The 15,983-nt window shown below is 42.4% G+C and overlaps 1 protein-coding gene across 1 annotated transcript in view; it reads left to right on the top strand.

Moving 5' to 3' along the window:
• Positions 1-332: 332 nt before the first annotated feature.
• nhsa (Nance-Horan syndrome a (congenital cataracts and dental anomalies)) overlaps positions 333-15,983 on the top strand; it is a 116,889-nt gene continuing 101,238 nt past the window's right edge. Inside the window, exon 1 of the mRNA XM_034701225.1 lies at positions 333-1,085. Within this exon, the coding sequence (XP_034557116.1) occupies positions 806-1,085 (280 nt within the window). The 5' untranslated portion in view covers positions 333-805. The remainder of the gene's footprint in view (positions 1,086-15,983) is intronic.

Below are 15,983 nucleotides of genomic sequence, written 5' to 3'. Positions count from 1 at the left end.
CCATGTAGAGGTGTGAAATATCTACATTAAGCTGCGGGAGTCGGTTCCCATACCAAGGTTACAGTATGTGCTAACTGATGCCTTTACTGAACTAACTGTATTCTGTTCTCCACATCTTATATTGTATTTTTTTTTTTTTTTTAAACTAAAAAACTGTATCTCAGACGTCTCACTTCTGATTTAATTTTTATTTATTTTTTTGGGATTACTTGATTTTTTTAAATGTTTTGTTCAATTTTTGACTCAGATGAATGTGTCCTCTATAAATCCAGCCTGTCTTTGGTCTTCAAACTCAAATTTCTAACTTGAGTCTGACTCTTTCATCTCTTTTCCAAACCTTTGATACTTTTTATTCCACAAACAAAGAATGAATTCTCAGACTAAAGTCAGACCTATAATAAATCTGTCTCGTCGTCTTAATCCTCTCCTGTACTCCTGAGAGTGCCTCAAGTATAAATCTTCCTTTTTTCCTGCGGGCTGTGAAGCCAGCACGGCAGCTCAGCGTGGAGGGAGTCCTGATCCAGGTCTCCTATGATCCGCTCCGGGTTTTCCCTCCTCCTATTTTTAAAAACCACCTCTACTTTGGAGCAGTGAAAAACACACCAGCATCAGGGGCAGCAGATGACCCGGCGCAGCGGCCAGGAGCGCACCAGTCCTCCACCAGTCCTCTAACTAAAGCAAGGATGGGGGGCAGCAACAGCAGCTAAACCCACCAGAACCGGATCAGGGTCCCGAGGAGGGAGAAGAACCACCATCTGCTAACTTTGGGTCACTTTTCTTGGATTTATCCCGGGTTTACTCCAACATGCCTTTTGCCAAACGGCTCGTGGAACCTCAGTTGCTGTGCAGGTATCAGACCCCGAACGAGGAGGGTCTGCTGTATGAGGATCTGGTCTCCGTCAGTAATGTGGCTCTATCCCGGACCCTGCGCCAGCTGTCGGACCTGGCCCGGCACGCCTGCTCCATTTTCCAGGAGCTGGAGCACGAGCTCACGACCACCAACCAGCGGGTCCGGGGGCTGCAGGGCAAGATCAGCGGGCTGCAGCAGACCTGCTCCGAGCTGGACCCCAAACAGGAGGCAGTGCGTGAGTACCCCGCTCTCTATTATCATTGTTATGAGTCATAAGAGAGGGGCTGCATGTGTGCGTGTCCTGCGCGCGTCTCTGAAGGAAAACTGCACGAGTAAAACACACGAGGAGGAGGAACCATCCTCTTTCTCAACTTTTCACCCTCAACTGTGGGCTTGACTTCAGCTCAGCTCTGTGAATGAGATCAAAATCAATGTAGTGAAGTTTAACACAACTTTTAAAGCCTGATGACGTCACTTTAGTTTATTATGGCTTGAAAATGTTATTTATAAGCCCCATGGACGCGAGATAAATACTTCATCAGGGCAGGAAAAGTTGTATTTTTTATTATAAGTTTACTTTCTTTTCAGTTTTTACACATCTGTCAAACTCTTGGAATTCTGTAGATTAGATATTATCATGGTGAAGTAAGGTGCTGGTCTGCTTTCTCCTGCGTTCATGTGTGTGTTCCCACGCTGAGGGGCGTGTGACAGCCTTCACTGTCCCGAGCTGCCTCTTTAACTCTGCTATTACACTGTCATGTTGAGTTCATGCCAAATACAAGATATCTGCCTCAGCGAGATGCTGCAAAACAAAACACAACACAAAGCAAGAAAGACACAACAATGAAGCTGCTGGTCAAGCACTGAAAAAAATGAACATAGACAATAACAAACAGAACAAAAGAACTCAGAGTGTGACTGATATTTGTGAAAGAAAGAGCTGAGCAGTTTTTGTTTAGGTAGTTTAAGAAGTATTTGTAATGTGCAAGACCTCAGTTTGCAGTAACAGCACACCATGCTGCTGAAAGATACAGGTCACTTTTTGTAACTCAAACATGTTCAGTCAGATTTATTCACATGACTTAAGGACAGAACGATAAGAATAATCATGACTGTGGAAAGATAACACCTTAGTTTGAGATTAGTCCACATTTATCAGGTCAGAGGCCACTGTTGTCCAGAGAGAGTCTCATGAAGGTAGCGTCCTCCTCTGCAGCTACATTGGTCCATTTCTCTCCCTTCTTTGCAGAGATTGCACCTTTAAGTCTTTGAAAGATAAGATAAGATAGTCCTTTACTTATCCCACAACGGGGAAATTCAAGTGTTGTAGCAAAGTAGACAGTGCAAAAAAAATAAAGCAAACAAGAGCCTATAAAGTAACAATTATTAAAAAGATTATTAAAAACAGATTTAGAGCGTCGTCCTTTCCATTGCAAAGATTTCTTGAACTATATTTCAATTCATACTCTGAAGTTTGGGAGGCTCAGGCACACTTAGCTTTACTGGCCTGCGTTTGTGTGCATTCCTCCAGGATTTTACATTTAAAGCAACGATAAGTGTCTTTTTATTAGAGGTAGACCAATATGTTTTTTTCAGGGCCGATACCGATACCGATAATTAGTAGTCATGGAGGCCGATATTTGTAGCCGATATTCATTTGCAGTAAAAGGGGAAATATTGGCGTCAAAATTTTGAATAATACAAACTCCAACACTTCAGATTTGCAACCTGTTAAAGGTTTTTTTTTTTTATCTTAGACAATAGACATCTTTGTTTTTAAATTCTAACAAAAAGTGCAGGGAGCTCCCAGGCTCAGCAGCATGTCTTATCTTTCACTTATCTTTGTTTTATGGGGGTATTTCAGCTTCTTTTAAGTGGGGTTGTATGAGTTTTAAATCACTAGTAATTGTAGGGGCCACAACGGATGCTGCTCAGCTCGTCCCCTGTGATGAGAAACTGCAGGGAGAAATGGAACATATAAGCTAGGCTACAGTTTCTGCAGACGGTGTCATTTCTGCCACATGATTTAGTGAATTTTGAGCCAAAATAACCCAGTTTTAAATTGATCTGTTATCGGCCGTCAGATTTTTAAAAAAGGCTGATGCCGATATGCGTCAAAATGCCGATAATTGGCCTATCCCTACATTTTATTTTTAGTCTGAAGACTGATAACTGATTGAGATGCTTTCAAAGTAAAGAAAGCTTTATTTATATTGGTAAATCTTAACATAGAGGCAAATCAAAAAAATGTTGCATGACCAGAGAAAAGAGTGAGAGTTGAGTTAAGAACCTAAGCTCAGCATTTTCAACAATTCACAAAAGTTGCAGGTGCACATGACCTAAGTCACAAAGATGAAACACAGTAACACAAGAGTACTATTGCAAAAAGAGGAAATCACATCATAGATAGTGTATCATTCTTCATTTTGCAGCTTCTTTAATGTGAACACTGGTTTCTTTGCACCTCTGTGACAGTGATCTGAATGATTGGACCTCTGAGGATGTCTTTAGGAGACCCTGATTAAGACTTTTAATCATTTCCTGACATTTTTAGACCCAACAGTTGATCATCTGGTTGAATAGTTTGACCTCTCTCTTAGTTAAACATGTTACTCTGCTGACAGAAGGGTTGGGCCTTCTTCATCTGTTGAACTCTACCTGACCACCATTAAGAATTCATGACCCTGATAACACAGCATGAAGCCATGGCCTGGCCCTTTTACTCCCTGTGCCCCCCTCCCCCTGGCAGTCTTAAGGAAGGGGGGTGATGTGATATTGGTTTGTGTTTATGTATAAACCAACTCCCCAGGAAGCAATTTAAGGAGGCCTGTGCACTCCTTTCTGCAGCTCAGACATACTCTACTGGGTCTGCCCCGCTTTGGTTTAGGTTCAACAGGTCTGTGCATGTTCCTCAGACCCTGTTTCCTGTGGGCTCTGAGTGGATTTGACTGCCTGCAGGCATTTATCTGCAAAATACAGATCCTGACTGCTCTGATTTAAAACTCTGAGACATCTGCAGAGACCTTTGTAGCCTTTGTTTGCTCTTTTGTTTTCTTGCTGACTTAGTTTTCCTGGCCCATCACAATCAGCTGATTTGCAACATGCCGGTAAATCTCCTGAGTCATCTTGCTCATATCTTGATTTTCTAAGTTGAAGGCAGCCTGAGTCAGTTTGAGCTTGATGTCAAGAGGCTCCATCAGTTCACATTTGCAAGATCAAGCTTCTCTCTGAACCGGGATGCAACACAGAGCATTAATGCATGATTGCTACTGACACTTTGGAGTTTTTCATAGTTTTCTTTGACTGCAGCTCTCTGTGCTCAGACTAGTGCATGTAAATACATTTGGGAAGCTACATTTAGAAGACCAAACTCTCAAAACCAGCAGTAAAAAGTTGTCTTTCTGTTTTGCTTTGTTTGTGTTGAAGCTGCAAAATTAAAGACGGTGAGGAATTCATGGAGTCTGCATCGTGCAGTGATGAATATTCTGTCTGAAACAGACAATCTCGCGTGCTCTGTTATCAGATAAACCCCCTCTCTGCCTGGAAAAGCCTAATTACTCTTAATTGTGCTTTTCATTTCAATGGTGTCAGGGCAGCCTCAAACAACAGACCCCCCCCCCCTAATCTGAATGACAATTAATGTAAATGGAGCAGTTCAAGCATGGGGGGGCTCAGTGGGTGGGGTGGGCTTTTATGATGTGGCTGTGACTCCTCTGTCCCGTAGACGACTGCAGGAGGACACAGCTGCAGACGCTGCAGATGTTGGATTCTGCAGAGTCAGATGTTGACTTTTTGAGAGAGGGTCTCAATGTGATATTTTAAGGGATGCACCATAGACTGTATAAATAATGGACGTAGTATCCGTGACGTCACCCATCTGTCTCTGAGGGCAATCGTTGGGGGCAGCTTTATTGGAAATACTGAACTCAACATAACTGCTGTCGAGCTAGTGTGAGGTAAAGAGGCGGGCTTTGAGCCTCCTAGCCAACAGCTACAGTGTTCCTGCCTGTCAATCAAGTCAGCTGTGCCTCTCATTGGAATACTCGTAATCTAAATATCTTCTAAAATGTGTGTGCCGATCAAGGAATGAGCTATCCAGCTTTTTTGAATGGGTGTGTATGTGGTTTCCAGTACTTCCGGAGCCTGCCTCAAGTGGACACTCGAGGAATTGCAGTTTTTAACACTTCCACATTGGCTTCAATTCTCGCGGCCAGAGGTTGCCGCTTGGGATGCACGGTGTCTCAGACATCAGAAGCATGCTGCGAAATCCACGTGTAATGTTTAGAACATGATGGAGGTTAAAGAAATCTGTTCTGGTCTTGTCTTGAGAGAGATCTTCCTTCTTCAGCCTAATAGTTTTTTTATCCAACGTGTCACGTGATGCTCTTCCAGGTTTGCACCGCTCCCATGTTACATATGTTTTTCATCACCCCCATCCAATTGCTTGCCAACATTTTTCCTGCTAAGCTCTCACATCAGCTCACCCTGCCTTCTTGCAGAACCTTTTAGTCAGGGACCAGATCAAAGTCTAAGTAAAGGGGAGGGGTGAAAATTGTGGACGTTTGCATTCACTCATGCAGCATGCATGTGTGCACACAGCTTCCAATTCACCTTACAGTACATTGTCAGCTTGCACCATACTGTTTTTACATTTGTCACATGAATAATGACCTGAAATCAGTTCTTCTTCATCACTTTGAAGCAGCTAGTGGAAGCTGAAATACCTCCATCATGAAAGCAAATACCTGAATTGTCTTTTGTGACAGTAACCTCCTGCAACCGGCTAAGTTTGATAGCCATTTAAAATGAATCCATCCATCTCTGCTCTCTACACCTTCACATCTCTCACCTTCATATGTTCATAAACAAACAGCCAACAAACAAAAGAATCCACACCATGCATCCCCAAATGTTGCAGACAGTGTCTCTATCTCTGTGTGGATATTTGTATGCAGCATATTTTTAAAGCTGGGCTTATTGCTGACACATTCAGGTCAAACTGTTTGGCTCTCTGAAAGTGCAAAGTCTCTCTTTCACTCTCGCTCTGTCCCGTATCGAGCCTTTTATTCTCTATCAACAACACCAGCTGCACAAGAGCTGCACTTAGCACACAAGCAGCTCCATATATAGATACTCAAGTGACGCTTTTACTCTCCGTGATAGGCTGATATCTCTATTTATACTGTGGAAGTCAGCTCCACCAATAACACCGGAGATGCTTGATAACAAAGTTTAACGTGTGTTTGTGAAGATGAAACTTTCTCTCTCTTATCCTCTCTCACACACACACACACACACAGACACACACACACACACACATACACACATGAGGAGCCTGGCACGCATCCCTCTGCTCTGTGTTTGGACAGCTCTCCTGTGACACCCCATCAGTGTCTGACTGCCATCACAGCTCTTCAGCGTAGAGCAGCGCCGTGTTGGAGCACTCTGCCTGGTTTTAAGTTACACCGGCTCCGTGTAGATGGGGGGTGAGAGAGAGAGAGAGGGGGGGGTGTAATACTTGTGGCTGTGTCCCTCTGGCTTCTTGGTCCAGGAGCACATGGCTGGCTGTTCCCCACATTCCTTGTTTCCTCATTCAGACCGAACCAGAGACCGCCTCACAATACCAAAAAAAAAAAAAGCTGTGATTTCAGATCCTCTGAGAGGAGTTTAAACACACCGGGAGAGTAGCAGGTCACATTCTTGGCACTGTGTCGGTCTCTCACTTCTCATTATGGATACAAGGCCAGGATATGCTAAAACCATCGTGCACTATGTTCCACAACGTGTGTGCGCTCTCACATGAAAATCTTAAAGCTATGAATATTTAAAGGGGAACTTGAAACCTGGGCTTTGTTTTGGAGTCTAAATGACTGTTTGGTGTTCTGCAGGAATCTCTGGAGTTCATTTCACACATGCACAAAAACTCCTGAATCTTTCACAGCTTAATCCAGGTGGGCTGCAAACAGTCAACCTGACTTTATGAAGACTTTTTCAACCCCCTGAGTGAAACTTCTGCAAGAGGAAGAAGTCATACTGATGAACACTTCACACTGTGTCATAAACCAGCTACCTCATGGATAGAGCCACCTTGATCCTTGCTCTATTGCACATTATGTTTGTCTATTGTTTCCTTATTGCACTCGTGCCTTTTGTACTTATTGATATATTTTTTATTAGTACTTGATTTTTAGTGTCTGTCTATTTATGGTTGTACAGGGAGTACGCAATTCTTTGTATTCTTGAGATACATTGTGAATAAAGTTCTTTCTGATTTCTGATTCTGATTCTGAGAAGACGAGGTGAACCGATGTGAAAGTGCAGCGGGTAAAAATCAGGAAAAATCAATGCTGAGTGGGGGGAGGAATGACGCTGTGAATGCTGGGAGGAGATGACACCTTTGTACTCTTACTGCATGTCCAAAGCCTGATTTATACTTCTACGTCAAATCAACGGCGTAGCCTACGCCGGAGGTCTAAGTAGCTCCCGTACCTATCAGGGTTCCCACCCGTCCTGGAAAACCTGGAAAACAGTTGACCAGTTTTCCAGTCCTGGAAAACACCTGGAAAATGGGAGAAAAAGTAAAATGTCCTGGAAAATCACAAATTGTCCTGGAAAATTATTCCAACATGACTGCGTGTGACCTGACAAGGTTAAAAAAACACATCCCCATTCAACATTTGTGGCAATTTTTGTCATTCAGTTCTATTTAGGTCAATTTATACACTGATCCTCTGATTATTATTATTTATTTATTTCAGTAAGGCAGCTTCCAGAGTCCTTTGCTGGCTCTTTTGTTTTTTACTTAGCTAAATTTATATTTTTTGAGAAAAGCTCAGAAAGCTGAGATGAGAGTTGCCCATCATTGTTACTTGGTTGCGCTAATAAAGTGAAGTGCTGTACATCTGTGGTTGTATTGTTCTATAATTTATTTGCCATCATTTTTAAGCATGTAAGAGATGATTTCATGGATAGCCATAGACTGCACGTCTTTCAATGTAGACTTCCACTGAGAGGAACATATTAGACCATTTAGGAACTAAATTTAGACTGTCATACCAGCTTGATCATCACTGAAAATGTCCTGGAAATATCCTGGAAAATGATCTCTGGAAAAGAGTGGGAACCCTGAAAATGTAACTACCTGTAGAATCAAAGCGGACCGCAAGCCCTGTGATTGGTCCGCTGGGCGGCTTGTATTTCCTGCATTTACAGCACTTCCGTGATCCCTGCTCATCGGTCGTGTATTTCATCTCCTCCTCTCTATTCTTCATGTAATCATGTCTGTATGATAAACAGCAAAAACAACAACCCCTAATAAGCCTTTGTTCTTGGAGTCTGCCTCCAGTGGACACTCAAGGAACTGCAGGTTTTTGCATTGTCTTCATTTCTCAACACTGGAGGTTGACGCTCGTGCAGAACACAGGAGTTGCAGGTCCACTGCTGCCTTGATAGGTTGTGTTTATGTTTGTCTTGGCTTTCAGGGATTTGATTTTTGTATTTCAAGACAAAATATGTGTGACACAGAATTACACACACAAACTAAGGTTGGAGACAGCAGCAGATGGGTGTAACTCCCTCGTTGTGTGTGCTGTAAAAGCAATGACGGAGCTGCTCTTGATTAGAAATACATTCTACCACAACAATGAGGTCGATCTCTGAGGGGATAGTTTCTGTCATTTTGTGCTATGATGTGTTCAAAACAATCTGAGCCTGTCAGTGACAACAACGGCTACTCGGGGCGCTGCTCCCCCAAAGGATCAGATCGCAGACGATACAGCCTCTTTCACTACGGCCAGCTGAAACAATATCCTGGCTGATTCTAAAATGTTTGTACCTTTTTAAGTAATTTACAAATCAAACATGCAACACTAAGACCAGGTTTAAAATCACTGCAGAGACCTCTTAGCTCTAAGTTGCATTTACTGTTTTGTGGCAGTAATACACATGGAGAGATGAAGCTGTTTCTGAGTGACCTGAGATCACAGAGCAGACAGAATCAATACCTTATCTCAGTGATAAGCGCTCTGTTTGTGTATTGCAGCTGATATGAATACATGTGCTTGAGTGTGCAGAATCTACACACTGATTATTCAAGGAAGCTTTTTTTCCATTTGCACACTTGTGACTGTGAAGTGCTGTTAAGTGCAACACGCTCGGGTCGGCCTGCAGATCGTGTTCAACTCTTACTTCACGTTATGTAACATTTAGGCAAAGACAACTCCTCGTTTTCGTGCTTCAAGGTTCTTTAAGCTCTCCACGGTTCAGCCTTTTCCGCTTACTTTCACAAGCCCTGAGTGAGATGAAGCACCGTGAATAAACGCCACCGCAGTTTCCATCCCCCTCTGTGACGTTCACGCAGCTCAGCGAGCCTGGCGGCCTGGAATGAAAGTTTCTGCACATCATCAGTGTTACTTTAGACTCCACTACAGCAGCTCAGACGATAAAACCACATTAGTGTGCTGTCAGTCTGTCCTATCTGCGTTTCATTGACCCAGTCTGCCCATTACAGAGGCCGGGATTGACTGAGCTAAAAGAGGCCGAAACTACCAGTCAATGCTCTCTGTACTCCACAGGAGGTCAGCTGATGATCGGAGTCACGCGAGAGCTTCAGATAAAGTAGAAATGATAGTGAGTGGAGTCAGTAGTGTTTAAATCTGCCTACTTTAAAGTGGACTATTTGAATCATCAGCTGAAGGGACACTAAGTCCACTCCAGCTGTCACTCTTTAGTTTTTTTTTGCTGCATCCTGAAAACCACAGCGCTGCAGATGCAACAGCATGGGAGGCTGCAGACTTCACAAACTGAGTCCCAAAACGACCCTTCAGTGTTGATCAGTCTAAAGGTGTTTATAGGAGGCCAAATGAGTGGGTGAGGTCCTTTTTACAGGGTGGTAAAACTAATTTAATTAAGCAGTTCTCAGAAGGGGCTGCAAGCTGAGCAGCAGGCAGCTTATTTCTAGTTTATTCTTAGGGTTGGTAACTTTGATATTTAATGTAAAAATTGTTTTTTTTTACCTGAACTGACATCATTGGCTGAGCTCTCGTCCTCTGTGGGGATTTTCCTTTTTAACTTTTCATCCGGTTTCATTTTCATTTTCATTCATTTTTGCAGATGCATGTCTACGGGTAGGGATGCAGCGATCCGATCCTGGTATCGGATATCGGCTAGATTGGACTCAAAAAGCTAGATCAGACATCAGTAACAAGGGGCCGGTATATAGTGCCGATCCATATGGCAGATCTATTCATCTCAGTTCTATGCTTTTCTGTGTTTACAACAGCCATGTGCGTCTCCTACGTCATCACCGCCCGCCGGTCTGTGCATTTTTGCCCGGTGGAGCATGATGGAGGATAACTACAGAGACTGCACTTTAGGTGCATGTCATGCTTCTTTTGCAAACAACTCTGCCGGAAACTTGCAACATGTGCAGCGATAATGTTTCGACGGATGGCAGTCGCGCTGAAAGATATAATGGAACCCCAAAGGAGGAAGTTTACGTCAGCTGTAGCCGACTGCAAAGAAGGAAGAAACCTTCTATTAATGGATTCACAGTGTGAAAAAACAGACAGGTTATTGGATTTAATTCTTCCAGATCCTTGAATTTAAGAGATTCCAGCCTCTGGTTTAGAACTTGGATCCCAGGTACAGATCACCATCAAGTCAGAAAAGCCTGAAGTTGCCAAAACATGATTCTATACTCACATTAAGGAATAGAGATTGTTAAATCAATACCAGGATCGGATCGGCTAGCATCGGTATCAGCAGATAGATACCAAAGCCCGGGTACCGCTATCGGTATCGGGACCTAAAAAGTAGGATCGGTGCATCCTTATCTACAGGCGGTGAGATGAGGGGAAGAAAACGCTTTACTTGATGTCAAGTTTGTTTGTATGTTGAGAGGGGCTGTGAGCTGAGCAGATGTTAGCTTGTTCTAGGTGACAAGCTTTCTTTAAGGTCTGGATTCCTTCAGTGATCTTAATGAAGTTATACTGAGGGTGACCATAAAGGTAGTTCAGTCAGACAACTCACGATTAAATTGTTTATTGTAGCAGCAAATAAATATTCATGTTTGGCGCCCAGGCTCCGGCCTCATCACTCCCTGCAGATAAGTTTACATGCAGACATTGAGGAGTGATGAGCAAAACATAATAAACACCCCCCGGAGCCTGCAGGTGGATGCTGGGGAGGCGGTGGGGAAGAAGAAAATATCAGCAATAGGCATGCAGCAGCAGAGGCGTTGACAGGCAGAGGGAGAGATGGGAGATTTTCCCAGTTTGAATAGACCGCCAATTTGAGAGGCAGAGGGCAGGATTGGATGATGGTTATGAGAGTGGGACATGTGACGTGTATGGCATTGCAGCTCGAGTTGTCTGCCTGATCTAGCTCGCAGGCGTCGCTCCATTAGTGGTAATTAAATATTTTCAATACACTGAAGAAACACTGATTCACGAGGCCTGGGAGCCGAGCTGCTAACTTACGCTCAGCTTGTGTTATTGATAACTTATAACTAATAAGACATCTGGTTACTTTAATCATTATCCAATGGTGACAAATCAAAAACTGTGCTGAAGTTATATTAAACACTTAGACAGTGGTCAACAGGAAATGTTTTAAAAAGTATCCATAAGGATGTAGTCTACTTAATTTCCATTTAAGGTGAATGTGTCCTCTTTTCTCGCTTCATTCTTATTTATGAAGTTTCTCTGAAAATGTCTGAGTTTGGAACAGATTCAGGAAAAGCCACGAGCCTCATCCTCTTTCCCTGAAACGAACAAAAACCTGAAATCCTTCCCACGAAGAAAAGAAAAGAAAAGTGCATCAGTAAATCTTGAATCACCTTGAAAGCAGGATCACCTCCTCTCTTTCTCTTTCATTATCAGAACTGGGAGCATTTTTCTGCAGGTCCAGACAACCTGCCGGTGATATAGCACCCTGCTAATTATAGAGCAGGTTTCAAAGGCTGGCTCATTTATTCCTGCAACAACCAACCCTCCTTCCTTCCCCCCTTATACCAGACAGACACGGAGCGGTCCCAGACAGCCTTGATGCCTATCCTATCCCAGCAGACCCACTTCCTCGCAGCTCATATTCAGCGCCCTGACTCTGCACTTTTGGAACCAGTCTTAGGAAAAAGTCCCAAACTATGAACACATTGACGTCTTTGTTTGACCCTCTGCATTGTAACTCAATAATAAGACATAAACACATCACTGTCAGTGTGTTATCTTTCATAACAGAGTGGTTTCATTTCAAAATAAGAAGTTAAACTCGAGGTTTCCCTTCGCTCAGCTCCATTATCGTCCTGTGTGTCTCAACACCTCGACCCTCGGCGGACCGGCCTGCTCTGCGATTGAAGTGGTTTCTGTTGAACCATCTTGTCAAGTCAAGCATTCCAAAAAACCAGTGACCAGGAAACCACAGTGCTCGCTTGCACTTCTGGGACCTTGCACCCCACGCGTGCTCCTTAAATTGGCCCTGGATGGCTGTAGTGATTAGGGGGGAGATGTAGGGGAGGACCTGGGAGCTGCAGGGGGGAGGGTTGAGTCTGTGTTTACTGATGAAAGGAGACGTTCTGTTAAAATTAAGGGGAAGGTTTTTCATTGCTTAGTTTGCTCCAGGGAAATGTGTGAGTGATTACACTTTACATTCCTGCGGTGGGACCCTCCATGAGAGCAAGTGCTCCTGAGTGCCGGCGTCCACACACTCACCTAACACCCCCCGTGCCCAGCTTCTTCTGTATATTTTCAGGTGTAAGAACCAACAAATGTACTGAGTGTGTTTGGAGCCTCTCTGCTGGAAGGTATGCGTGTGAAAGGTTCCTGTTTTTGTAACGCCAGGTTCCTCCAGACGAAGTTAAGCTCTAGTTTGTTGTTGCTAAGAGTGGATTGTTTACTCTGCTGCAGGAATATTGGAAGTCTTTATCAGCTGTCTCCTTGTCCTGCAGTTTGTGTGTGTGTGTGTGTGTGTGTGTGTGTGTGTGTGTGTGTGTGTGTGTGTGTGTGTGTGTGTGTGTGTGTGTGTGTGTGTGTGTGTGTGTGTGTGTGTGTGTGTGTGTGTGTGTGTGTGTGTGTGTGTGTGTGTCTCAAGGTACGCTCAGACCAAAACCAACCATGTTTCTTTTGCACTTTTTAATCTCATCGTGAAAAACCAATGAGGCAAATTCTAGACGCTCAGATATCTGTGTCACGTCAAGTTTTTTCTTAACCTGAAGCAACAATTAGTGAGAAGCTGTGTCGCTTAGTCATAACCACATTGTGAATCACCTGATGTTGCATTTACAAGGGTTTAAAAGAATAAAGTTGTGTGCACATCTCATCTCTGGGAAACCCTGACAAAGCATTTTACTTTGAGAAAATTTGCAGCATGAAGTTATTTTGGCGTCCTTTACAAAAACACTGAATTTAAATCATAGCAACTTTTTATTCCTAGCTGCAGCACGCCACAGTGAAACCACCATGTGACTTGCTACCCAGCAGAGTCAGAGGGAAGCTGGACAAACATTTCTGGAATGGGAAAACTTGCTGATTTTGTTTCACCCAGAAGTTAAACTCTTGCAAAGTACAAAAGGAAAAAATGTGCGTTGTTCTTGGTCTTCCCTCACTGTCTCCCACTCGTCACTGGTTCCTCTGCAGACTTTCCTCTTTAAGGACTCCTGAGGCTCCAACAGGATGACCCCGAGCTTATCCTGAAAGGAAGGTGGGGCGGTAAAGTCATCTACCCCCATGACCTTAAAAGCCTGGTGACCTCGAACCCCTCCTTATTTTACACTCCCCCTCACAACACAAAAGAGCAAACACAGCCGCCCCCATCTTGCTTATCACTCAGGCTCTAAAGACTTGAACGGCCAATTAGAGTGGATTTAACGTTTGACATGATCCTGAATAGCCACAGGTCAGCGGACCGGCAAATCCAAGACCTGGAACCAGAGTGATTAGACTGTCAGAGTCACCTTAAGTAACCAGAGCCCTTTTCTAACAGCACTGTAATGAAGCTCTGCATTCACCGAACCTTTGTGCCCATTGAGCTGCAGCTTCTACATCCTTAGATTCACAGATTTCAGCTGTTCAATAGTGAAGCTTGGACTGTTTGATCCTTTATTTTAGAGAACTTGTGCATCAGCCTACATGAGTCTCACATTTTACAGTTAAGTTGCACATTTATCATCAATCCCCAGTAGTGCACTTAACTCTGTTACTGCTGTTTTACATGATACCTAGCTATTTTTGAACCATTTTAACTCAAAGGATGATTGATTTGAATCACTGGAGGTGTGTATCTGGAGTTATCAGGATGGTGGGACAGGTTTCTTTGAGGGGAACTGCATATTTCTGATGTAGAGTAGCAGGTTTGTGTGTTCCTGTCAGGATGAAACCTGTTGAAACACTTCTTGTATGAAAAACACTGAAGGATTCCTTTTTCTAAAACAAGCTAGCTCAGCGTGCAGCCACTTCTGCAGCCTTGAGTCTGCTGAAACGTGTCATAGCAATGCTACCCGCTAAATAAAACAACTTTAACAAGTGTTTTTATAGTTTTCAATCAATGCAAGTCAGCAAGAGAGGAGGGGATCTCTGCAGCTAACAAGTGATGCATACTGAAAGGTCATTTTAAGTTAGCCTGCTGTGCAGATGCTCCTGAAATCTTGGACTCTTTCCTCAATATACACTACCAGTCAAAAGTTTGGAAACACCTTCTCATTCAAGGGTTTGTGTTTATTTTAATTAGTGTAAACACTGTAGATTAATACTAAATACATCAAAACTATGAAAGAACATATATGGAATTATTGAATGAACAAAAAAGTGTTAAACAAAGCAGAATATGTTTTATATTTTAGATTCTGTAAAGTAGCCCCCTTTTTTTCCTTCATGACAGCTTTGCACACTCTTGGTATTCTCTCAGTCTGCTTCATGAAGTGGTCTCCTGGAATGGTTTCTAATTGCAGCTTGAGCCTTGTCAAGAGTTCATTTGTAGAATGACTTGCCTTCTTAATGTGTTTGAGACCATCAGTTGTGTTGTTCAGAGGTAGGGTTAGTACACAATGGATAGCCCTATTTGACTACTGTTGTAATCCAGATTATGGCAAAACCAGATTATTTCATAGTTTTGATGTCTTCAGTATTAAGATAATAAGATAAGATAAAAGATACTTTATTGGTCCCCCATTGGGGGAAATTATTTTGTTACAGCAGCTTACAACACGGGACAGGGGAAAAACAACAATGTACTAACCTAGTTAAAAAAATATAATAACAATAACAATAGCAATGATAAAGGGAAAATAGAATAAAATAAAATAAAATAAAATAGAATAAAATAAAATAGAATAGAATAAAATAAAATAGAATAAAATAAAATAGAATAGAATAAAATAAAATGGAATAAAATAAAATAGAATAGAATAGAAAAGAATAAATAAAATAGAATAGAATAAAATAAAATAGAATAAAATAGAATAAAATAAAATAGAATAAAATAACATAGAATAAAATAAAATAGAATAGAATAAAATAAAATAAAATAAAATAAAATGAAATGAAATGAAATGAAATAAAATAAAAAATAATAACATATGGCAACTATTACAGATGTATACACACTATATACACAATTAATCAGACATTAATCTAAAATGTTGAAAATAATTAAAATAAATAAAAACCATTGAATGAGAAGGTGTGTCCAAACTTTTGACTGGTAGTGTATATTGTAGTTATCATTTCGGTTCCTACAGTAAAACTCTTTTCCACCCTAACATGTTCCTGCACCAAAAGCTTCCTGTTGTAAGTGCTGCTTTAACGATGGGTGTAACCTCACCTCTGTTTCTTCAGCAGAGGTTTCTTCTGTTCTGCAACATCTGCTCTCTGTCCGTCTGGAGCCTCATGCAGGTCTGAAGTTTTAAACACTGTTGCTGGGACTACCTGATTCTTCCTAAAGTCAAATAAACTTGTGACTTCACATTAAACGTTCTTTCCTGCAGCATGCAGTTTACAACACCTCCACACATTCTTCTCCGTGGAAACCTGCAGAAATATTGACAGCTCAAAGGCTATAAAACTATTGTCAGCTGGTCTTTGTCTCTGCTGCTGTTAGCCAGAAGCATTTCAGGCCACCTGCGTAGGTTTCCTCTCCCGCT

This window comes from Notolabrus celidotus, chromosome 2 (genome assembly GCF_009762535.1).
Source record: "Notolabrus celidotus isolate fNotCel1 chromosome 2, fNotCel1.pri, whole genome shotgun sequence".
NCBI classification, from domain to species: domain Eukaryota; kingdom Metazoa; phylum Chordata; class Actinopteri; order Labriformes; family Labridae; genus Notolabrus; species Notolabrus celidotus.
Note: the sequence above shows the minus strand (reverse complement) of the source record. Positions and strands in the feature narration are given on the sequence as shown.